At 41.9% G+C, this 23,987-nt stretch overlaps 1 protein-coding gene across 1 annotated transcript in view; it reads left to right on the forward strand.

Moving 5' to 3' along the window:
• Nucleotides 1-13,081: 13,081 nt before the first annotated feature.
• Nucleotides 13,082-23,987, forward strand: part of PPM1L (protein phosphatase, Mg2+/Mn2+ dependent 1L) — a 100,467-nt gene continuing 89,561 nt past the window's right edge. Inside the window, exon 1 of the mRNA XM_059822890.1 lies at nucleotides 13,082-13,480. Within this exon, the coding sequence (XP_059678873.1) occupies nucleotides 13,082-13,480 (399 nt within the window). The remainder of the gene's footprint in view (nucleotides 13,481-23,987) is intronic.

Here is a 23,987-nt window from a genome sequence, read left to right on the forward strand (position 1 = left end):
ATATGCAGAGTTCAATCACTAAGTGTGCTTCCAATGAAGGCTATTTATCAATATACTCTTAGCTTCAAATGGCTAGAGAAAGCGAGAGCTCTGAGTACACAAAACAGTCATTTTAGCTATAATTTTGCCACTGATTCTAACAGAAAGCAATGTATTAGGCAAAGATTTAGATGTGGTTAAATGATACCACTGTGTCTCTATGAGTCACTAAGAAATTTGCATCTCATAGAAAAGATTGGATTCAGTTGTTATATCCATATGTGACATTTCACCTATATAAATTTAATGCAGGACAATTTGATGTTCTTTCAAATGATTTTCATTTAAAAGATGGCCAGGGAAACAGTTTTCCACAAAAAAAGTGTTGTAATTTTCAAACGTTTCAATGAAAATATTATTTTTTATGAAAACCATAAAACAAATGTCAGTGATTCCTTAAACAGATATTTATAGCAACTTTGATATTTTCAACACCCTTTTAAAATATTTCCAAAGATCTAATATAAAGAAGAATAATCTCAGGCAGTTTTTAAAACTAGATCCTCAGGCTGTTGGGAAACACGATAGTGTTAAGGAATTGTGCAGGAAAAGTGAGAAAGCAGAGAATTGCAGCGTGACAGCAGCAGCCTCTTAAACTGCTTTTGACACTGAGGAAAAGTCCAATATAGCTGCACCTTTACACTCCGTTCTTTCTACAGCCTTTCATATGTGTAAGGAGTTAGATGCAACGAAATACAGTTAAACAACAGCACAACAGTGAAATTAAGCTATTTATACTTACAAACACACATCTATTAAGGTTATTAAATAGTTAAGCAAATTACTGTGAAACTAAATTCTGTGAAAAGAACTAGTATTTAACAGCAATACAGGAGGTGTGGAAAGAACTATTATAAACCCTTCCTCAGGACTTTCAGTAGTTTATCGATGTTTGCTTTAACAGTACAGCGTGTTGTACCTATTCTCCCTATGTGATTTTTCCATGTTCTTATTTATGCACTGTGCTATAATGGCAGATAACTGTGAGGTCCTTAGCTTTGAAACAAATACCGCAAACAGTTGTATCATTACCCTTACAACTAGTCTCATTGATTTCAGCAGTACGTACGTTCCTAAGATAAATTCAGGAAAGCCGTATATAGCAGAACATCGGCTGAAGGTCAGTAAGACTATTTATATGCTGAACTGCCTTTCCAGAGCAGGGTCACAGTTAAAAAGCCTTTAATTTTAGATTTTTCAGCAGAAATTAGCTATCTGGAGAAGCTGATTTTAAGACACAAGACTTCATTAAATATCTCTTGGTATCATAGAGGGATAAAGACTAAGTGAACTTATTAACCTTAAGGAAGTAATAGAGCAGGTTTAGAAAATGGCAGCTGCCATTTCAAATACGTATTACTTCACCCCAACATAACTTAGCCGAAGTTTAAAGTACATATCTTCATTTAAAATGAGGGTTTCTCACTTCTTCAGAGAGGTTCTGTCTGACTTTTGCTTTCTTGTATTGCCACTCATGTCTTGATGTTTGTCACCGTGAGACTTCTCAAACCTTTAAGAACCCATTTTTTAGGGTTAAAGGCCTTTATTACATGTCATTGAATTCGCCGGACAAGTACTTGAACTTTTTTACATCTTCTTAACTTTTTAATTAAAACTCACCGTAAGGGAACTTTGTGTGCTGTCTCAAAACTGCATTTTACACAAGCCAACATTTACTGCCACTGCATCAGCTTCCTATCTTGCTTTTCTCAGACTGCTCCTTATACCAGCACCAGTGCACATTTTCTTGAGAGTGCTTGTTACTGGTAGTTTTGGGTAGAAAACTTACGAAGATAAAAATATCTCAAAGACTTACAAGCAATGTCACATGTCACAATCATTACAGGAATAAAGCATATGGGCATTTAGTTTTTTCATTGTGGTTCTACTGTTTCATGCGTACTGATTGAACCAACCCTTGCTGAAGGAAACTCTTTAAAAGGCGCCAGGCTCAAAGCCGCAGAAAGAGTGGTCTTCCATCTTCTACTCAGCAGGTAGGTTGTAAATATAACTTACTTCACTTCTGAAGAGTTTTGTGATTCAATACTTTTCTGAATTGTCAGATCTAGAAAGACCAGATAAAGAAAAGCAATAGAAGAAAGATAGATGAATATGCACACAGCCCACAGATTCTGCAAATTATGCTGTATTTTGCTTTTCTATCCTCACATACATCAATTCAGGAATTAATTCTTGTAGTTCCTGGTTGGGAACATAACTAGTAAAACTCACATTTTGGCTGGTAGCCCAGTTCCTCTCATATAAGTGCATCAACCATCTCCTGTTCCATTACCAAATCCATAGCATCATGTATTTCTTACACAGAAAGTGCTGTTAATTAATGCTTAGCCAAGCTGTGAAATTATTTCTTCAGTACTTTACTTTTTCTATGACAGCAAGGAGCAGAAAGGAGAAACTGTTTTATCTGCATGCAGTTAGCAGGTTTTACTTCTAAAGCACAGGATTAATTCTAACATTAAGATGTTTCTGCTCAGTTGATCTGCCTATCCTGAGGTACATTTCTTACGCTAAAAAGTTAAAGTAGAAATGTTATGAGAGTCCGTAGAGGAAGGGTGCTTTTTCTTTGTGTTGTCACTTCTGGTGACAGAGCAGAGTGCGGCTGATGCCTTTTTTCTGTAGCAGGTCAAGTCAAGCCACAGTGGCCCTGGACTCCTTGAGCCACTCCAGCACCTACCCAGGGGGTAGGTGGAACCAGGAGTGCAGGGGCCAAGGGGAAGCCAGAGATGCACAGCTGCAGGACTGTGCATCAAGGAAGGGAGCAAACCCTTCCCCTCCCTCCTTCAGCAAGAGCTCGGGACATCGCCCGCATGTGAAATACTGTATCATGCCTCCAGCAAACAGCATCACTTTCCATTTACTGCAAAGGTCTCCTTCGTAACTCCTACCGGCAACAACAAACGTGATTCATCACCATCTTTTGTGTCTCTGTTGTGCGCTTGTGGAGCGCAGAGTCTAATTAGCATTGCGAGAGGAAAAGGTGACAGGACACACTTTGACTCCTGAAGCATCCCCGTTTGAAAGCGATGACAGCCTTGCTGAGCGTGATGAGCCAATTGTAAACCATGCGCCATCAGTCCCACAGCACGGGGTTTGACGGCAGCGTGAGGTGAATTAGCTGTCTCTTCGGGGCACAGATGACTCCAGTGTGCCAGCATTTTCCATACTGCTTACGCTTTGCTGCTGGAAGCTACTCGGGAGAGCAGAGACGGTGATCAAGGAAAGGGCGCAATCCTCTCTGGGTGCAAACGTCTCAGTTCCCGTAAGGCGAGCTCTAACATGTCAGTGTGAGTGGGTTTGACAGTCAGAAGAGGCAGGATCCAGCGGGTTGAAATAGCCTGGTTATTGCTTTCTGTATTTTTGTAGGAAGCAATGACTAATTATCTCAGCTGGCAAAAGTGCAAATCCCTGTTCCTTATTCGCGGAGCATTACTAATGGATTGGCATTGCATAGGCCACTGGGAGACAGAACGCCTGTATAAGGAGCTGACAGTATAAGCAACTGATCGGATTACTGGTGAAGTGTCCTCAACTCCCATATTAAATCAAGTTGCGGTTATTTTCTTTTCACGTACCAGGTTTACTGATTATTCCGGAGAATACCAGCTATCCATAGTGACCAGCAATGATAATAAGGTAAAAAGGCAGGAGATACAGTAGTTAACAATAGATTAAGGATACAGCAAGAAGCTTTTTTCCCCTGTATTTTAGTTTAAAATTATTTCATTTACTTGGCAGAGTAGGTATCCGGGCTTTCAATTTAAGTGTAAAGGTCAGCAGAGAACAATGTTTTTGGAGAAGTCATTAGCTATAAATAAATCAGTTCATAACATCTGATAAATAGCCTCCTGCAGAGGGATCCGTGTAAATACATTCCATTCTTTCTACGCGCTCTCTCATCCTTTGTTCGCTTCTTTTTCATCAGCTGAAGGCAGCTGCCAGTCATTCTGCCCTCTCTAAACAGATACTGTGATTGTGGCAAATTTTGTGAGAATGCTGAAAGCAGTGGAGCTTGCAGGGAGGAAAACTGAATTTAGTATTGTCTTGCTATCCCCAGCTTTTTCTGTATGCACGTGCAGAAATGAATCCTTGATAGCTGGAAGCAGCAGTAGGGAAGCCCGCAGCTGTTTGAAACTCATTCCCCCATCTGGTGTCAGCTCCACAGTCTGGTGCCTTGTGAGACCTGGGACTGATGTGGGAATTGGAGGGGGAAAAAAAAAGTAGATATAAAAGAAAACTAAAACAAAGTCACAAAATTCTCTTGTAGTCAGATGATTTTCCCATTAAAATACAGCTCTTATGCGGCAAATCTGCATCACAGTGAAGCAGATGGTGCTGTGGTATGTATATTTCACAAAGTGGGAAGGAAGCAGAGACAGTTCTGACAGCTGAAGGTACCAACCCATGCAGCTATTTTAGTACAAACCATGCCGTTTGGATCTCACTAGACATATTGCCCAGGAGAAGACAGAGAACAAACAAAGAGAAGTGTGTTTGTCACTGCAGACACACAAGAAGAATAGATAAAACATCCTTGAGTAGGAGTTTTGTATGGGAATTATGACTTTCCTTACTGCATCCAGTTCTTATGAACCCAAACTTTCTTGTATGGTTCAGGGGAGCATAGACATCTAAATATCTCGAAGCAGCTTATGCCTATTACCTAACAGAATGTTTTTAAAGTCGTCTTCTGCGAGTGTCCCTAACAGTTAACTTCTGATTTTTTTTTAATTACTTTTGTATTTCTTTCTGTGCTTTTGTATTTCTCTTGGAGGAAGATTATGGCTGTACCCAATGGACATCAGCAATGCTCCTTCAGATTTCTGTGCCGGCTCTTTAGAGGAAGTCTGAGTCTCTTCCTTTTCCTGCTGCTTATAAAATACATACCCAATTTCAGCCCTAGAGGTATGAATGCTTCATCTTTATTTATCGACAGACCCATTTCAAGCAAATTTCAAGCACTGGGCATGAATACAAACACTATAATTTAAAAAATGGGGAAAGTCTTAATAAATTCTCCATACCCCAATAAAAAATTCTTCCACCATCTGTGTTTGAATATTTCTCTATCTCCATCACCAAAATCCGGGAAAATAAGTGAGCCTTTTGAACTGAGTAAAAGGAGTCTGTCCCTGAGGCTGCATATGAAAATGAAGCAGTGTATGAGAATCAATCACGTATTCCCAGAGACAAAAGGAACGCAGGCTGCCTGCTTTGTGCCATTCAGGGACCATAAAGCAGTCAGAAAACCAATTTACCTGGCTTGCTCAAGGAAATCTTAAGTAGCCCAGAGCTGAGTTATCACTATCATGCCTTTTAGAAGTCTTTACTGTTTGGGGTATATTAAGAGTATGGTCAAGGGAAGGTGTCAGGGTTGGATCGCTGCTGCACCTTTGAAATTCACTGTGGCTGTAACTAACTTCTTGAAGAGTCATGGAACTGAGTGCAACTTGGGATCTGCTTTAAATTGTGCAGTCAGCTGAGCCCACAGTTAATTTTAGTGTTCGAGTAAGTCACAAAAAAAGGCACCGGTAACCTCAGTTCCCCTCTCATCTCAGTTTTGGGACAAGCCTAGCTTGGCTGATCTAAGGATCTAGCCCAGAATGCAGCCCATAAAGTTTTGCATACAAATGTATCTGGAAGAATTAAAAATGCAAGGAATTAAAATGTATAAATCAAATTTGTAGTCTCTTGCTCAATGCAAATTAAATAGTCTACAACAAAGACACAAAACATCTGCTAAAGCAAGTAAAAATTAATGAAGAAGAAAATTAAGATTGCTTTGTTGTTGATTTTTATCGATTTGTGTTCAAATCTGAGAAAGATTTAATAAGAATGCTGCCAGTTTGTAGCTAATTCAAAGTGATTCTAAATTGCTTAGCTTCTGTTTATATTTTCCTTGCATATTTTGGAGTTCTTCATAAAAGTGCTAAGGTTGTGATGCATTAATTCAGCAGCAAATACTTTACAAACATTTCCAAATATATCTTCACTCAGTGGTGATGCAAAGTTATGCTGCTATTTAAATGAAAGAATACTTCAGATAGCAGCTTTGTCAGTCAGGATCGTCTTCGGCTTTATCTGCTGGGCTTTTTTGGCGCTATTTCAGTCATGCTCCGATTCTCAGTGAGTTCATCTCTGGAAGCTGACAGGGAAAAATGTGTTTTGAATAATTATGATACAGAGGGCCTAACCAGGGAAACCTCAGAATAAATCAATGAGAATTTCCAAGAGTATGTCATGCCCTTGAGAGGTGGACTCGGAATCAAAATTGTGGGATCGTGCTCCCACGAAGGTCCAAGGCAAAGACTCGCACTGAGTTCAGTGGGAACAGAACTTCAGCTTTTCGCTCTCATTTCATTGTCACTGTCAGTATTACAGTTTCTTCTTGAACCGTTTATACATTTGGATCACCTGGTAACTGTATCGCTACTGAGACCAGAATCACATCGTATTCCTATCAGCTTCTTCCATCCCACTTCCTTATGCCAGTTGCAGATTGTCTTTACATCAGCATGTGAGCTCACTGTTAGAAAAATGTTTTACTTTTCACCTACAATAGCCAAATTTTTCTTGCAATTCTAGAATTGTATTAATTGATGGTTCTGTAAGTTGATAGACTCCAGAATTTCCTTCTGAAATACATGCCTGGTTAAATTTTTCCATAGAACAAGTATTGGCATCTTCTCTTGATTGTGTATATCATAGGATAGTTTGGCTCTGATATTAAAAGTAAGTAAGAATATATAAACACTAATAAACAACACCCCCTAGTTTACTTGGGAAATTACATTGATTTTTGTTTTCTTGAAATAACGTTAGCTTCAGGTATAACTTACACCAAATCATATACTTAGAATCAGAAATTGTATACCCTAACATTACTAAGCCAGGTCTCAGATTTCCATTCTCATGTTATCTGTCTGTATGCAGGTACCTGCATACATTTAACCTTCCCAATATATTCAGGATGTGCTTCAGCTGCACAGCGATACACTGCTTCACTGCTGTGGCTTGGTGCACAGTATTCCATAGCAGAATCTTATGTTTAAATACAAGATGTTGCTAAAACATGACTGTTTTCCAGAAATCTGTCTGCATCCTGTGACTCTCATTCTCACTGACACTAAGGTCACTTCATGTTGCCAGGAAATAAATGAAAATCAGACTTTACACACGAAGATGTACTATAATGAGGAATGGCAACTGAGAATCATGGAAAAGAGAAAAGAACAACTTGTGTGGAAAATTCCTATTTTCATTCCGCATCTGCAAATGTTGCTCTTCAACGGAGATGCAAGATGAGCAAATTTCCTATAATAAGATTTACCACAGAGAAGGCAGAATTTACCTGCAATGCTTGGCATTTGCTGCAACATAAAATTCTGGAAACAATATTAGAAAGTGTTGTTCATATCAACTGAGATCGAAAGAAAGGATAAAAATAATTGGCAGAAGACCTAAAACTTTATTTACCTGTTATCAAAACTATTGTAGAAAGCAGTTTGTAATGTTGCTATACTGTTATTCTTCTGGAGAGCTGTGTCTGTCACGGCTAAAGAACATCCTGAATATTCTAGAATTTGTTTCTTTAAAAAAGAAAAGCACGAGAGATTTTACTGCATTGCAATTTTATTCCTGACATGCAAAAAGACAGTTTTATAGTTATCATTGGTACTATTTTTTCTGTTATGGTTTTATATATTAACAGAAGAGAAGGGAGATGGCTCTGTAGGCTTCTGGGAATATTTTGATACAGATTTCAGTGTTCTGACCTGCAATGAAAGAGCCAACCTGCAGTAAGCAACACTAGTGTGCACTTCTGATTTATGCTGATAGCACTGTTTGAATCTGAAAATCCTGAGAAGACTTTTCAAATAGGCAGCAGAATACAGTAAATAATAACAGAAGCATACTCCACCTTTTAGCATCCCACATAATGTTATCGAATAGAAATTTTACAGATTTTTACAAGGAAATTTCCACCAAACTAAATCCTTCATGTTAGTAAAATTGTCCAGTAAAGCTGATGACCCATTCAGTACCATATCTTCACTCTTCATCCCCAGGGTAAAATAATAGTAAATTCAGTTTGCAACTAGAGTAAATGAAATAATTTTTTATTGATATTATTATTTAAGTTATCCTTGTAAGTATCTTTACAAAATGAGGCTTCTTACAATCAAAACCATTGTTTTTGTATTATAAGCAAGAAATTATAATGCTGACAGTTTTGGTATTGTCCAGACTACCAAAAAGTGAGTGCTTTTGCCAATATCTTATTCTGTATTTAATTCTGGGTAACATGAAAATTGCCTGTGACTGAAAGTTGTATGTTGGTTTTATTTTCCTCTTAGACCCAAAATAATTTCCTATTTTACTCCATATCAGGCAACATATACCCAATTCCCGTGTTTTATAACACTAAATAGATGATGAATGCATGTTTATATTAGGAGATTATTCGCTTCTGTAGCCAATGCATGAAAACAAATTCTGCTTGATAGCTTCATGCTACATGTAAGCAATAGGAGGAGCTGTTGAGCAAGAAATGTTTTTTCCACATGTTCAAGACATTACATAGTGTATAATTAAGTCTATTTGCGAAGCTGACTCGGCGATGGCTTTTCATTCCTTCCACAAATGAACAGAAGTCAAAGTCCCCCCCCCCAACAAAACCAAAATGAAATCTTTCAATAACAACCGGTATCCCAAATATTTACGAAATTTTTATTATTGATTTCCAGTGTTTAAAAGAATGTGCTTAGATTTTGAAGTTCTGTTTCTCCACTGTTAGAGTTCTCCACAGCTAGAGTAAGCTGTGCAGGATTCAGCCATGGAGTGCGTAATAAAACCCCTAAATGGGTTTGTTGGCTCACTCTGGATCAGACCACTGGCCTGTCTCAGTCTTGCTTTGAATTTTGCACTTAATGGTACATTTGTGTAGAACTTGTACTTAATACCTGGATTATTAGCATTTAGTTAGTGGATGGTTCCATTTATAGGGCTGAGTATTCATATGGATTACTTTGAGGTGGCCCTATCATGATGATAATTGCTACCCCATTGCATCTGTTCAGCAGAACAAGACTTTGCTTGTGCCCTCTTTTTTATCTGCCTCCCATTCAGAAAGGAAAGCTTTAGACGCTGTGGAGCTGCAGAGCGTTTCAGATCATATTTTCACAGCCGAGATGCTTTTGGGACCAACTCAAACTCTCTTGCAGTATAAAATATGTATAATGCAATGGAAGATAGGCAACAATAATCATTTTGCTAATGCACTGCTCCAAAGTAGTATGGAGCCTCTTCTGCTCCTGGGGGCATTTAGTGCAGGGAGGATCCTGTACATCTTTGGAGAAAGTTGTTGGACAGCGTATGGATACTAGTCCTTGGCAACTGAAATAACAATGAGGACAGATGCACACGGGTGGCTGGAAGAGTGATTTGTGCACTTTCTGGCTTGAAACCACTTTATTTCACTTCACAGTTCCATAGTCTGAATTCAAATTGCATTCAGTGAAACACAACTTTCACAGAAGTCACTGTTCCCTGACAGTACAAATACATTTATGTTTCATTAAAATGATGATTAAATAAACAATGAATTAGTTGCCAGTAATGAGCAGTATTCTCCACATTTTTACATTTATTTTATCTTTCAATAAACATAAAATAGAATTAAAAGAAGCCATAATACAGTTATCATTAAAAACAAACACAATCATTACAGAGCCAGTTTTGCTTAGCAGCCACGTACAGCTTCCAGCCAGCACAATGAACAACTCAATGGGGAGTTGCTGCAGCAGATACAGCAAAAAGCCAGGGAGGAGAAATTAGCTCTCTAAGGACACGCATACAAAGACAAATTGACTCTGCTGAGGGATCTGCATTGTAATGCAAGTGTCCCAGGCACAGTTTAGATAGAACAAAACTGAGGCTTTGTTTAAACGGAGAAGTTTTGCTAGAAAAGCTCTATTCACAAAATAGGGACTTTGACTGATCTAGCTACGAAGTTTGCAGTAGCAAAAATATTAGTTCATTGGTGCAACTTATTTCAGCCTCTGTTTGTCACATTTAGTCTCATGTTTCCTGCAAGTACTAGTTACGTTAGCTATCCAGTCAGCATCGTAAGCTATAGATGCTCTCAAGTCTGTGTTTTACCGTATTACTGAACTCAAATCCAGCTGGCGGCTGGTCACAAGCAGTGTTCCCCAGGGCTCAGTTTTGGGGCCGGTCTTGTTTAATATCTTTATCAATGATCTGGACGAGGGGATTGAGTGCTCCCTCAGTAAGTTTGCAGACGACACCAAGTTGGGCAAGTGTAGTGACGTGCTCGAGGGTCAGAAGGCTCTGCCGAGGGATCTGGACAGGCTGGATCGATGGGCCCAGGCCAATTGTATGAGGTTCAACAAGGCCAAGTGCCGGGTCCTGCACTTGGGTCACAACAACCCCACGCAACGCTACAGGCTTGGGGACGAGTGGCTGGAAAGCTGCCCGGCGAAAAAGGACCTGGGGGTGCTGGTTGACAGCCGGCTGGATATGAGCCAGCAGTGTGCCCAGGTGGCCAAGAAGGCCAACGCCATCCTGGCCTGTGTCAGAAATGGTGTGGGCAGCAGGAGTAGGGAGGGGATCGTGCCCCTGTACTCGGTGCTGGTGAGGCCACACCTCGAATGCTGTGTTCAGTTTTGGGCCCCTCACTACAAGAACGACATTGAGGTGCTGGAGCATGTCCAGAGAAGGGCGACGGAGCTGGTGAGGGGTCTGGAGCACAAGTCTGCTGAGGAGCGGCTGAGGGAGCTGGGGGTGTTCAGTCTGGAGAAGAGGAGGCTGAGGGGAGACCTCATCGCTCTCTACAACTACCTGAAAGGGCGTTGTGGGGAGGTGGGTGTTGGTCTCTTCTCCCAAGTGACAAGTGATAGGGCAAGGGGAAATGGCCTCAAGTTGCTCCAGGAGAGGTTCAGGCTGGATATTAGGAAAAACTTACTGCAAGGGTTCAGACACTGGAACAGGCTGCCCAGGGAGGTGGTTGATTCACCATCCCTGGAGATATTTAAAAGACGTGTGGATGAGGCGCTTGGGGACATGGTTTAGTGGTGGACTTAGTAGGGTTAGGTTTACAGTTGGACTTGATGATCTTACAGGTCTTTTCCAACCTTAATGATTCTATGATTCTATGATTCATGGGCGCATATTTTGGCCTTTCAGGTGAAGAGCTCATGGCTCAACTCAAGCGGCTAGTGACAGATGGGAAGACAAAGGTAAGAGTTTCTTCAGGCCTGAAATGTACAACTTTGGATAGTCCTTTGAGATACTAATAACGTGTTACGTACCTCTAAGATTTAAAGCACTATCATTGTTATATACAATACCTGTCATTCACTTTCCTGCTTCTCAGAGTTGGATGTAAGAATTGGACACAAAAAAGCTTACATCATTAACTTTGGGTTAACCAAGTTTGGGTTCATGTAATTTACTTAAGCTGATCTTTGAAAAAAATAGCAAAACAATAGTTTATGTACGTTTATGTGTGACTTCTACATTAACAAAAGTCCTAAGGGAGCGGGAGCTGCTGGAAGCCTCGGAAGGGTACGTACCTGAACACTCAGCCTTGGCTGAAAGGCAGTTTATTATATTTTTCACTCAAAATTTTAGACTGGTTTTGTGGTTTGCTAATTCATTTTCAACACCACTCTTACATGTTTGACTATTATATCAGCTGTCATACTCTCTGAGGTTGGTTGACGAATTTTGTCAGTTTTCAGACCCCCAGTCTGCCAGCTGGCTGCAAATCATTCCAGCTCGTTTGCAGCTCAGGCACTACGCCGAATTGTTTCTATTCCAGCAAACTTCTGCTCACGCAGTCACAGCTTGTAATTTTCATTGCCTACCAGTTAGCAGAAAAACGACGACTTACAGAAATGGGTCAGAGAAAGAGAACGTTGGGGTGTTTTGCCATTAAAATGCTGTCTAGCACTCTCGGTTTAATAATTGAGAAATTCCGACTTTGGTTGCCCTTCACCTGCGAGCCTGTATGTAACTAGAGACTACTTGATAGACTTGTAAGATCATCCTCTGGGAAGATGACAGCGCTGTTTTGTCTCTTGGTTTCCCCGGGTTTTTAGCAGAAGCAGGGGTGGCTGACAGGGTCACCCCGGCTTTCGAGGTACGGTCAGCCGCGGTCGAGGGTTTGCTGCCCCGGTACTCCCTGACGAGACCCCGGGCTGTAACACACCGGGCCGCGCTGCTATTTCTGCACCGGTTTACACCCACTTCCCCGCGCAGCCCCCGCCACCGCCGCCCGCCTCTCCCCGGGCCCAGCCCGGCGGCCCCCGCCGGACTACGAGTCCCAGAAGCCTTCGCGCCGCCCCCGCCAATCCGTGCCGGCGCACCCCCCCACCCCCCCGCGAAGGCCGCCGGGGCTTGTAGTCGGGCGGCGGGGGCCGGGCGAGGAGGCGGCGGCGGCGGCGCTCCGCCCCGGGGGAGGGACGGCGCAAGGCGTGGGGGACACGGGAGACAGGTACCCGCGGGCGGCCCTGCCAGGCACCTCCTCGCTGCGGCCGGCCGCTGGGCTCCGCGACGCGGCGGGGCGAGCTGCGAGAGCGGCGGAGCGCGGCGGCCTCCCGCGGGGCCCTGAGGCGGAGCAGCGGCCTAGGGGCGCCCGCGGCGGGCTCGGGCTCTGAGGGGGGCCGCGGCCGCGGGGGGTGCGGCACCGGCGGAGCCTTCCGAGCCGAGCCGCGCCGGGCCCGCTCCTCTCCGCTCCTGGCGGCGCGGCTCGCCCGCGGGAGGGACGGGGCGCCGCGGGGCCGGGACGCGCCGGTGGCCGCCGCCCGGCAGCGGCGGTGCGCGGAGCGGCCCCCCGAGGCCGCCGCCGGGAGGAGGGAGCGGCGGGGCGCGGGACTCGGCGCTGCCCGCCCGCCGGCTGCGCCCCAGCGGAGCATGCACTGACTCGCTGCCTCGGCTCAGAGCCATCCCAGCCGCCGGGGTGCGCGTTGCATGGTGTGGGGATACACGGTCTCGATAATAAATGATAGAGGATACAATGACTTTGCTGTCTCTGCTGGGTCGGATCATGCGTTACTTCTTGCTTAGACCGGAGACCCTGTTCCTGCTGTGCATCAGCCTGGCCCTGTGGAGTTATTTCTTCCACACGGATGAGGTGAAAACCATTGTTAAGTCCAGCAGGGATGCGGTGAAGATGGTGAAGGGCAAGGTGGCCGAGATCATGCAGAATGACAGGCTCGGGGGGCTAGACGTGCTGGACGCAGAGTTCTCCAAGACCTGGGAGTTCAAGAGCCACAACGTGGCTGTCTACTCCATCCAAGGCCGGAGGGATCACATGGAGGACAGGTTCGAAGTAATCACTGACCTGGTGAACAAGACTCACCCCTCCATCTTCGGGATATTTGATGGGCACGGAGGAGAGGCAAGTGCTCAGCTGGAAAAAAAAACCCACAAACAAACAAAAAAAAAGCGGGGGGGGAGGATGGTTAGAGGGCAAGGAATGGATGTGTTCTCACCCACCAGGTTTGTGCGGTTATCTCGAGACATTGTTTGGGGGGGGTTCCTTGCTTCTTGGAGGGGGGGAGGGAGTCTCCGAATCGGGATTGAGAGATACTCCATTCCCTTTCTCTCTCGTTACCCCTTCCACGATCGGCGCGGTATAAATGTGTTTATACCCCCTCTCCCCTTTACAGTAGTAATGGTTTAATTGAAGTAGAAGCCGTTGGAGGTGGCTCTTACGTGCATGGAATAACGATGATGAGCACAAACTCCCTGGAGTCATCTTTTGTTACAGCGAAGTGTGGTGTGATCTGATTTTGGCACAGGGCTGGTTTCCCCCTCCTGTCAGGAGCTGTGCTCATCAGCCAGCGGTTAGAGAGGAGTCCTCTTAAAGGCAGGCGTGCATGCAGCCTTAAAGCTGCTCTGTGTAAAACGTGTCTTCACAGTAGTTCACTCTCGAGTGAGGACCAGCGAGTCACTGAGAATGAGTATCATGTTTGTGAATTGCATGTAGTTTTTAAGTTATTACAACTGTGCTGTCATACTTTCCCCCTCCTTAGTGGAAAGCCAGGAAAACTGTCATTTTGAAACTTTCTGGTGTTTAACCTCTTAACTTTTTTAGGCAGGGTGACTTCCTTTAGCTTGTGCTATGTAATTAGTATCACAGCTCGATGGGATATTTCATTTGTTACAGATGACAAATGTCGAAACTATAGTTTCCTCTTCGTTTAGGATTGTGGTGCTGCCACATAGCTTTTTGTATAGCACAAAGCACATGTTTCATAACTGTGGAAAAGGACAAAGAATTTATCCTTGTGTGACAAATTAGCTCGAGCAACCTTTACACTGGGTATGAGATTACCTTATGGGTTTTGCTAGGATGATGGAAGCTCGAGAGAAATGTTGAAGTTTTTCACGTAAGTGCTCCTGCCGAGGAGGGGGAAGGCAGTAAGAGAGCTTGGGTGTTCCTCCAGCTGCTTTCACAGATCAAGCAGTCAAATCTTTCCTAGAAAAGCATTGGCAGGGGCCAGACGCTAATGGAGCACAAGGATGGCAGCTGCTGCCCCTCTAAACCTGTAAGTGCTGCCTGAAAAATCCAGGCCTTAGGCACATAATCAAAAAGCTGCTCTTCTGCTGCCTGCACGGTTGTAAAGGGAGTCAGTCGTCTGTCCTGCTGTCTCACAGTGTCTAGCGTTTTGCCCCCTTTAAAATAATGCAGACACTTGAGATATTGAAAATTGTTGGCTTCATAAAAAATTCTGATCCTGATTGAACCCTGTTTTCCTTTTTATGTCTGATTTCAGTTGAGGCACAGTTGTGCCAACTCTTGCTGGCGTGCATGTGCCAGTTCACTGTTCCCTGGCCCTTGAGGAATACAGGTAGAACTGTATATGTATCGCAAACTGGTACACATCTTCTCCTGAAGGAACATTAGCTCTGATCAGTGTGTTTGGTACATCTAGCTCTTCTGTTTTCTGAGGCTTTGGAAAGAAGGTGCTTGTGCTCTGTCTTCTGCCTCCTTCCCCTTTGTTTAAACTGACAGTTTTCCTTGTCTGAACTGATCAGAAAAAACAAGTTTGCAAGAATACCTGTGTCATGTTTTTAAACAGTGTTCTGAGATTGTTACAGACAGAAGTATGACTTTGGCATTGTGAAAGGGGGGGGGTCTTGCTTCTTTCACTAGTTTTGTAACATGTATGTATCTTGCCCTACACTTGATTGCAAACTCAGTGTATTAAATAATCCAAAACTAACACAGAGAATAGCTAAATGACAAGAATGTGCTCTACATACATTTTTTGTTTGTTTGTTTTGTTGAGGATCTTGGAATTGCATCCGTAAGATATATTAACGATAATACTGTCTCTGTAGAAAGCTCATTTGTCTTTTGTATTCTCACTCCTCAGAACTTGCTCTAATTGATTCAGTGGCAAAGTATGAGGCTTTTGTGTAAGAGGCCTGTGGTTTTGAAAGGTTTAGCAGATCTTTCTCCAAGCCTTACTAAAGTTAATATTTTAAAGATGTATGTATCTAGTATCTCTTATTTATCTTTCTAATGAAATCCCCAGGTGTTCTTAGTGGCCTTTACTCCTACAAAAATAAGTGCCTAATCATTGAGGACATAACTAGTTTCTAGCTTTAGATTTTATGTAAAACTGATCAGAAGAGCATGAACTGTGCGCTGTGCATAAATAGGTTTTAATCTAAGCAGGTTTTGTAGTTTTGAGTAGAAAAGAGGGGAGGGAGAAGAAATAGCAGAAATTAATGCTCTTATTTAAGCCGTAGTACATAATATGAAATTTCAGGTCTCTATTTGAATTGGTTTTCTAGATGTCTTATTTTATTTTTATTTTTTTAAAAAGATGAATGATTCTGTAGAACACTTTACCGACATATGTAGCAAAGCCTTTGTGAAGATTAAATTTTCCATATGGGCTCCCATTAAATTTCTTTATGTGTATTTAAAGAACAAAGAACTGCTAATCTCTGGAGTTAACATGTGAAACAAACTGTTCTATATGGGGAAAAATTGTTTTTCCAAACAGACAATACCACAAATGAGATGCTAGATTAATTCTTTCCAGCTATATGCAAGGGAGTGTCTTTCCATTAATTACTTCCTTCCACATCATGTTGAAGTGGAAGGATAGAGAACCATGATTCAAGTAGTATGAATTACTGTGTAGTGCTAATTCATGAAGATTTCTGAGTTTTGCTTTAATATTGCCAACACTTTGCATAAATTCTACTTTTCTGTTATGTCATTTCCTCTTCCATCTTACAATTTTAGCCTGAATAGGTTGGCAGCCATTTACTTAAATTTTGTGGCTGTCATGAGGAGAAAGCAATAAGCAAAAATAATTATTAGTGCTCTGTGTTACAGCTAAGAATCTGGTGTGCTGCTGCAATTACTTGTTAAAGGCAATAATATTTTAGAGATAAAACTCGATACCTGGTGTGTAGTGCAGTCTTCCTTTTATAAAAAGTTAGTTTGTTTCTTGAAGATTGAATAATAATGAGGCAGAACAGGTAGAGGGGCAAAGAAGTAGACTTAGAAAGAATGAAGGAAAGGTTCTGTCTGTTGTCTTGCTGAATGACTTTGGCCAAAGGAGTCTTAAAGGTGATCTAACTTAGACTTAAAAAAGAAGAGAAGAAAGTATTTGTCTGTTCTCTCATCAGCTTCTTTATAAGGCTTAAAGATGGCTTGAGTGCTTTTGCCTTTTTTTTTTCCCCCCCTTTTTCCTTTGTTTAGAAGTTTTGGGGCTGTCTAGACTGGAAGATGGAGAAATGGCAAACTACATAAATGATAAAATAACAAACAGTGAGCTTGAAAGCTGAGCAAAGGAAAGGATGGATGCTTAATCAGAACGATTTAACTATTTTAACTAACGTTTACTAAAGGGTTCTTTTCTCAAATATTTAAGGTTTAAGCACTCAGTTTAATGAGATCTCAGTATTAGACAAGAACAAAGTAGCTCGGCTGCCATCTGCAGTTTTATGGTTATGACTATGTTGCATATCATTGTTTTTTCCTAATCCTATGAGGTGAAGACTTTAAAAATTATTATAGTAATAGATAGTACCTTATATGCTGCCTGTGCTTGTTTGCAGTCGTAAACTGATGTGGATAACGATGGTGAGAAATTAAAGCTCAGTAACTGTCTCATAAAAAATGTCTTGCTCTTTTTATTTCTCTTAGCCTCCTTAAATAGGAACATGGCAAGGCTTGTTCCTTATGATGTGTAGGTGTGGATAAGAGCATTTTGCATGATGTAATCGGTTTTTAGAGTTGCTGATATAGTGTTGCAGTATGTGAAATACATCTTTTTATTTTTATTCATAGTGTAGTGAAAGATTGGGGAGCTTAAATGTGAAAGGAGGGAATTTGCTGTACAAATGGCTAATGTTTGTAACCACATACAGAATTACATAATGCTTTGTGTGCCACAGGACCTTGAAATCAGTAGCACGAACTGTTGGCAGAAGTCTCTGGTTACTGATTAACTTACAAAGACAAAAAAAAGGGAAAGGTCAGAAGATAATGGTGAGAGTCCTTACTAGCCTTGTCTGAGACTATGGAAACATGAATGCTGAGGTAAGGCCTGGAGAAAAGGGCACCATGCCAGCTGTGTTTAAATGAGCCTGCTGTGCATTTAAAATACAGGTACTTGAAAGCATGATTAATTCCTCCCTGATTCATTGGGGTGAACTTGCTGTCGTCTTTGGGCCCGCTACAACAAACAAGTTGCTGCGAGGTTAGGTTGGGAAGGGAACTTCTGAAATGCTGCGTCCCATGGTAATAGCTTGTGTGCATATTCTCCTCCTTTAATGAGTATGAGATCACTTAGTCCTCAGCGAAGGCGAAAGGGTAAACTACCGTAAATTTACCAAACGTGAGGGTATCAGCAGAGCAGCTGTAAATCATACTGTCAGAATAGGACATAGTGTCTGTACACACTTGTGTTCGTGTCAGTTAATGTGATTTTTAACCCCTTCACAAACTGATGACTTGAACTCACCTGAGTGTAGGCTGTGCTATGATGATGAGCAACTTTTCAGGCATCGATAGGGGAAAATTTATTCCATTTGATTGGAGGTGATAGTTGACAGTTGGAAGATAATGTTTGCCTTCTACTAAATATGAACTAATGAGCTAATATTTTTATTTTGGTGATCTTTGGATTTTTTCTTAGTTTCTGATCCTAATAGCAGAAGGTGTTTATGCTGTGTGGAAAGAAGAGAAACCTAACAAGTTTGGGTTTTAGTAAATTTATCCAGATCAGCTAATTCTGATTCAAAACCTGTTCCTCTGATACTGAACTACTTAAGCAAACTTAGCGATGAAAATTTATCTATCATACTTCTGAGTAATGGCCATTAAGGATTAACGGCTTGAGATTTTATAAAATGTAAGAATAAATCAAACAACAGCTTTGAGTTTTTATGGATGTTATAGCCTAGTTGTAAGGTGATGCCTTTGAGGCTTTGCAGTTTTTAAAAAGAAACAGCAGGGATGGTTTTCCTTTTATAGTAATTTCCTTCAGTTTCTAATCTAGAATCCTCTGCAAACTGCCTAAATGTTTGAATAAATATTTACATAGGTGAGGTCATGTTGATATGCAAGTCTCAAATCTGCTTGTAAATTCTGCGCAAGTGGCCTAAAATATAAGCCAGAATGATATATAGGAACATTTCTGTCATTATGTATCCAAGTTTTGATTCTTGGGTATCATGTTACAGGGTTATGATTTTCACCCTACAAAACCATGCTTATTTGATTTTTAGGTCTACACTTTATGCTCATTTGCTGTACAAAACTGTGACTTAAAAATGATTAAAATGGTGTAAAAATATGTAATTGGAAGTAGGAACTCTTATCGCTGCCATTCACAGCTGTATCATTGGGTGTAGAATTGAGTCTTTTTCAATTTTATAAAAATCAAAAAGTCAATTAGTTTTAAATGTAGTCTGCCAGCTTAGATTGGATCAGTGCTTCCATGTTTGGGCACACAGGCAGCCAACTGATTGCCACTGGTTTAATTAAATAAATTTTGATTCTTAGATGCTTTCAGATTACAAAAGTCATTTAAGTGTCTCCATGAACTTGAGTTAGACTACTTCATAGGAAGTGTTTGTGTGCATGCTCTTGCTGTGTGCTCGATCCTCAGCAGCTTATCCATCGCCATAGATGGGGAGGATATTTCACAGCTACCGAACAGGAACGTTCAGACCGCAGTTGTTAGAGTGCCTGACGCTTTTTAACTTGATACCCTGCAGTAGCACTGCTGGGGCCACGTCCGTAGGTACGTAAGCAATGGATCAAGGCTCAGAAATGAGCAACATCTTAAATTGCTTAAAACTGTGCTGATTTGTGCTGCTGATACAGCTTACCACACAACATAGGCAATGGTGAAGACTTGTTAGCTAGTCCTGCTTAACCTAGTGTCCAGCCTGGACAATAATAAACAAATTTAAATACAGTTTTGGGGCAGTAGGCTTTTGATCAATTCCGTTCTGCAGGTCAGGAACTTGGACATTTTTGTGTTTAATAATGTGAGAGAAAGAAAATTTGGATTCTTCTGTCATGTGGCGTTAGTTAAAACAGCAGATTGCTCTGTCTCTGTTTTAAGTGTCATGCTTTCAGTAGCTCTTTTGGACCAGAGTGGAATGTCTCCTTCCTCCCTGTTGTTAGAGATCCAAATATTTATGGTGTAAATTGCTCCTTAAAACCGAGTTTTGGCTTCTGGCGGTTTCACTTTTTAAACAATCTCCTGGCATATGGATGCTTTGTTTTCCTGCTGTCTAGTTTTTGCCGGTGGCCGCAATTTTCTATAGTGGTCTTGGCCCTGTAGGAAGGCCCCATACTAGCTGCTGGGTTCCCATGCACTGGATCTGGCATGTCTAAATTTTCCCTTGCTCTCAGGACTCTTCAGCCCTGTCCCCCTTCACCTGGCCCATCTAGCGTGCTTCTTCAGCACATAGGTATTGTCTTCACAGAACTGAAACTATGGGCAGTGCTACACCTTTCTCCCATCCCCAGAGCCCTTGAACATGCTGATCTCTTTGGAAACAGTCATGCATGAGATCGGTCAGGTTTTGTGACCCAGAATGGCAATCCACAGGTGTCTGGCACTAAAGTTTCTTGGATCCTGAGGGTCAGGGCTTGTTCTTCACTTTAAGCACAGCATAGATACTGATAGATCTAGAAAAAGGAACAGAATGCTTATGTACTCTTTCTGTAATGCCCTTTGGTTTGAATCTATGCCCTTGAAATGAGAGTTTCCAAAACTAATTTACGGGCAGCAGCTGCTATAATTATGCACAGAAAGTCACGCCTCTAGCTCCACTTCTTCATTGTAATATTTGTTAAAACCTTAAAGTTTAAGCAAACTCACCCACCCTCTGGACCCTACTGCTGTCCTCCCTACTCTGTGCCCCCACAAAACAAGCCTTCTCACCCGCATGCCCAGATCCCCTGCTGTCCAGGCAATTTTGTGACCATGCTGTTGTGCCTGAGCAGCCCATGAACCTTATACCTTCATCCATTCAGGGGATGCTCTACCTTAACAAGCTGCACTCTGTTTGCCTATGCCAGCCCTTGGGTCTTTGCTCTGGGTAGGTCCTCGCGTGTGCTGGGACCCAAGCAGACCCAGGAGGGGCTGTAGAGCGGTGCGTTTCAGCAGTAGCTGCCTTTGCTGGGGCGCTCAGCCTGCATCTTGGGCAGGGTGCCAAAGACAAGCAGTAATACGAGCTGTTGCTGCTCACACCGTGTGGCACATCCGTGCTGATTAAAATGATCTGCATGTTCCTAGCGGTGTGCCTGCATGCCCTGGTTTGAAAACCTCTGTAACAAGTTCGGGAATGTATGCCCTGCGCCACCGCCTTCCGAAACGGGGAGTAGGTATGAATCAGGCTCTTTTTTCTTTAAAACAGCTTTTATAACTAGCAGTTCCCTTCGGCTGCTGACTTCCTAGTCAGGTTTACGTTATCATCAAGTTCACCATCAGTGACTCTGTTACTAGACACCAGTCCAGCTGGACAGACCAGTTTCTCTGACTCATGGCCAGCCCAAGAGATCTTCCATGTAAAAAAAGGTCGTGAAGATTTAATGACCCTTTGTCTTTATTAGCCCTGTAGAGTTTCAGTTAACCCTGAAGGTAATAAGACAACGAAGATGACAGATAAGGCAAGTCCAAAAGGAAGTTTCCAACCTGACAAAGATGTACATACAGACAGCTCCCAATCTGCAGGCCATTGTATGTTGTATGCAGAATCAGTTGCAACAAGTTGGAGAATTTCTTTCTTTTGGGCTGTTTGTGTGCTTTTACTCCTGTTGTTTAGCTAGTGTTAAACACTTCAGCTAGTGTTTTTATTAAAGCAGTGTAAAACTTACTGCCAAATGTAGATTTCATTTGAAAGCAACATAGCTTTAAAAAAATGTAGCTTTCATTGCAGTTTACAAGAAAAAGGGTTTGCAGATGCCAGAATACTAATAAATACTCGAGTCAGGGTAAGTAGGGGAGACTGGTGAGAGTATGTAAGTTGTAGTTTAAATAACTGCCCATTTATGCCATAAGGCCTGATATTTAGATGGCAAAGCTGTTCCTGATCTGGTATAAGTGAACTATCTTGATTACAGTCAAGAAATAAAAAGAACAGAAATTACTTCTTAAGACTAGACTTTCAGATCTAGAGTAATTTGTAGGCCATAAAGTAATCTGAAGGGAAAAATCCACCTTTCTTTCTGCTCTTGTAGAAAAGTCATTCCAGAAAAGTAGCTGTTGGGTGGTTACATATGGCACTGAGCTGGGACAGGGGCTTGGGCTCCGGGGACAGCAGCATCTGAGTTGCCGTGTGATAGAGCGAAGCGGATGAGGAGAGAGGAAGAAGCATCGTTCTTTCGGCTGGGTGCCGTAACGAACTTCCGAGAGCTGTGTGGCAGCACAGAGTACCAATCCTGCTGCTGCTGATACAAATTGATTACGATGCTGAAACATTGCTGGCTCTCATCATCTCCGACCTTGTCTGATTCACAGCTGTGTGAGCAGCTGACATCTCCAGCCAGACAATCAAAGTACGTGTTTTAACTGCTAAACCACAATGCAATTATCCATAGCATGCTATGTCGGCAAACCTCAAAGCTCCCCTGGAGAAATGAACATTTATTTGCCTTTATTTTCAGCGCTAAAATGTTATCCCTTGCAAATTTTCTCATTGTCATAAATGTTCAAAAGGCTTATTTATTTTTTTTCAAAATCCCCTTAAGGGGTAAACATTTGATTTTATTAAATTCTGTTATAATAGCTGAAACTGTCATACAGTACTGCTTTCAATCAATACACTTTTTAATGTAATAAATCTCTTTACTTTTTCATTCTCTACCAAATAGAAAACTGCTGGAGGGCCTGAAACACTTCTGATAAGTGACAGTGCGTGGCCTGTAATATAGTTCTCTAGTGTGCCACGGCTCACTTGCACTTCTTTAAACTTGCATTTTAAGTGGGAGCATGATTTATTTGCAGGTAGTCTACACATGGACTGCACCACAGAATTGCCTAAACTTTCCCTGAAATGTAGGTTTCCTCCAAACACACACTGAAGCTGAAGTATTGAAATATCTGATTGTGATCAGCATTAAATAAAATATCTATCCAAGGCTGTGTGCTTCAGGAATGGAAACTTAGTGTGGGGGTAGGAGGAAAGGGAGAGCGAAACATGCTTGTCTCCTTAGTTTTCTTAATGTTTATAGCCCTGAGCTTTCATCTCCTTTCCTGCATTTGAATGTGAATGGGTTTTTTCTAATTTTTCTAGCTTTTTTTTTTTTTTAATTTATTACTTAGATTTTTTTGGTGATGTATAGGACGTTGTGTAGGATGTAGAAGGTGCTTTTAATGTTGTTTTCTTTTTTAATCTGACATACAGGCAATGTGGTTAGAGAGGGTTAATTTCTGCTGAGAAGCAGGGAAGTTGGACAAGAGTCTGGATGATCCCGCTGAACAAAACTAGTATATTCATTAGATATTTATTCCTGATCATCCTCAGTTTGGCCCTTTGTATGAAAGAAAAGGGAAATCACACAGGGAGAAGTAGGAAAATAACTATAGAGTAGATAAAAACAGTCTCTGGTTCACAAGGAGGAGAGAAGCAGCAACACTGGGAAGGACACAATCATCTCCCTGAAGTGGCGTGGCAGACGCCAAACTGACTGAAGTCATATGTAGGATTACAGTACATGTAGATGGTTGTGTTACAACTCATGTTCTCCTGTAATTGAGATTAAACAAAGTTTTGTTGTGATATGATAATGAACACCTGATCACAGCTGCTGACATGAGGACTAAGCCCACTTGTCTGCGGGCAGGATGCTGCTGGGATTCCCAGTGGAGAGAGGTGAAGGTGAGTGGCCTTGCACTACGTGCTTGGCGATGCGGTTAACTCTGAACCATGACAAGGAAAGTAGATTTACTAACTGCTTGAAAAAAAAGCTGTTGCTACCTTTTCTGGCTATGCAATTGAAAGCATCCTGTGTTCTTACTGGAATAACAAGGCACGGGGACGCCAATGCAGGAAGGGGGTGAGGGAGACAAGTGGAGCTTGGGCCTTGAAGACAAGAATGTGAGTAGAGGAGAAAAGGGAGAATAGTGTGTGTTTTTGCATTGTAGCGTGCCTTAATTTTGGATTGTTGTAAGACTGGACATATTTAATAACAAACTCTCCTAGCAACATCACCAGGCAGCCATAGGAAAGCTACTCTCAGTTTTGATCTACCATTGTTTATGTACTGCCTGAGATCCGTGTATGTGTAAGGGTTATTTTGGTGGTTTAGGATGAATACTGTTTTATCCCTCTCTGCATGTTTGAGAGAAACAGAGAGCATGAGTGTGCCTTTTGGCAGCGTTTCTTTATGGCTCTTGAAAGAGCACTAACAG

This window comes from Gavia stellata, chromosome 11 (genome assembly GCF_030936135.1).
Source record: "Gavia stellata isolate bGavSte3 chromosome 11, bGavSte3.hap2, whole genome shotgun sequence".
Classification (NCBI taxonomy): domain Eukaryota; kingdom Metazoa; phylum Chordata; class Aves; order Gaviiformes; family Gaviidae; genus Gavia; species Gavia stellata.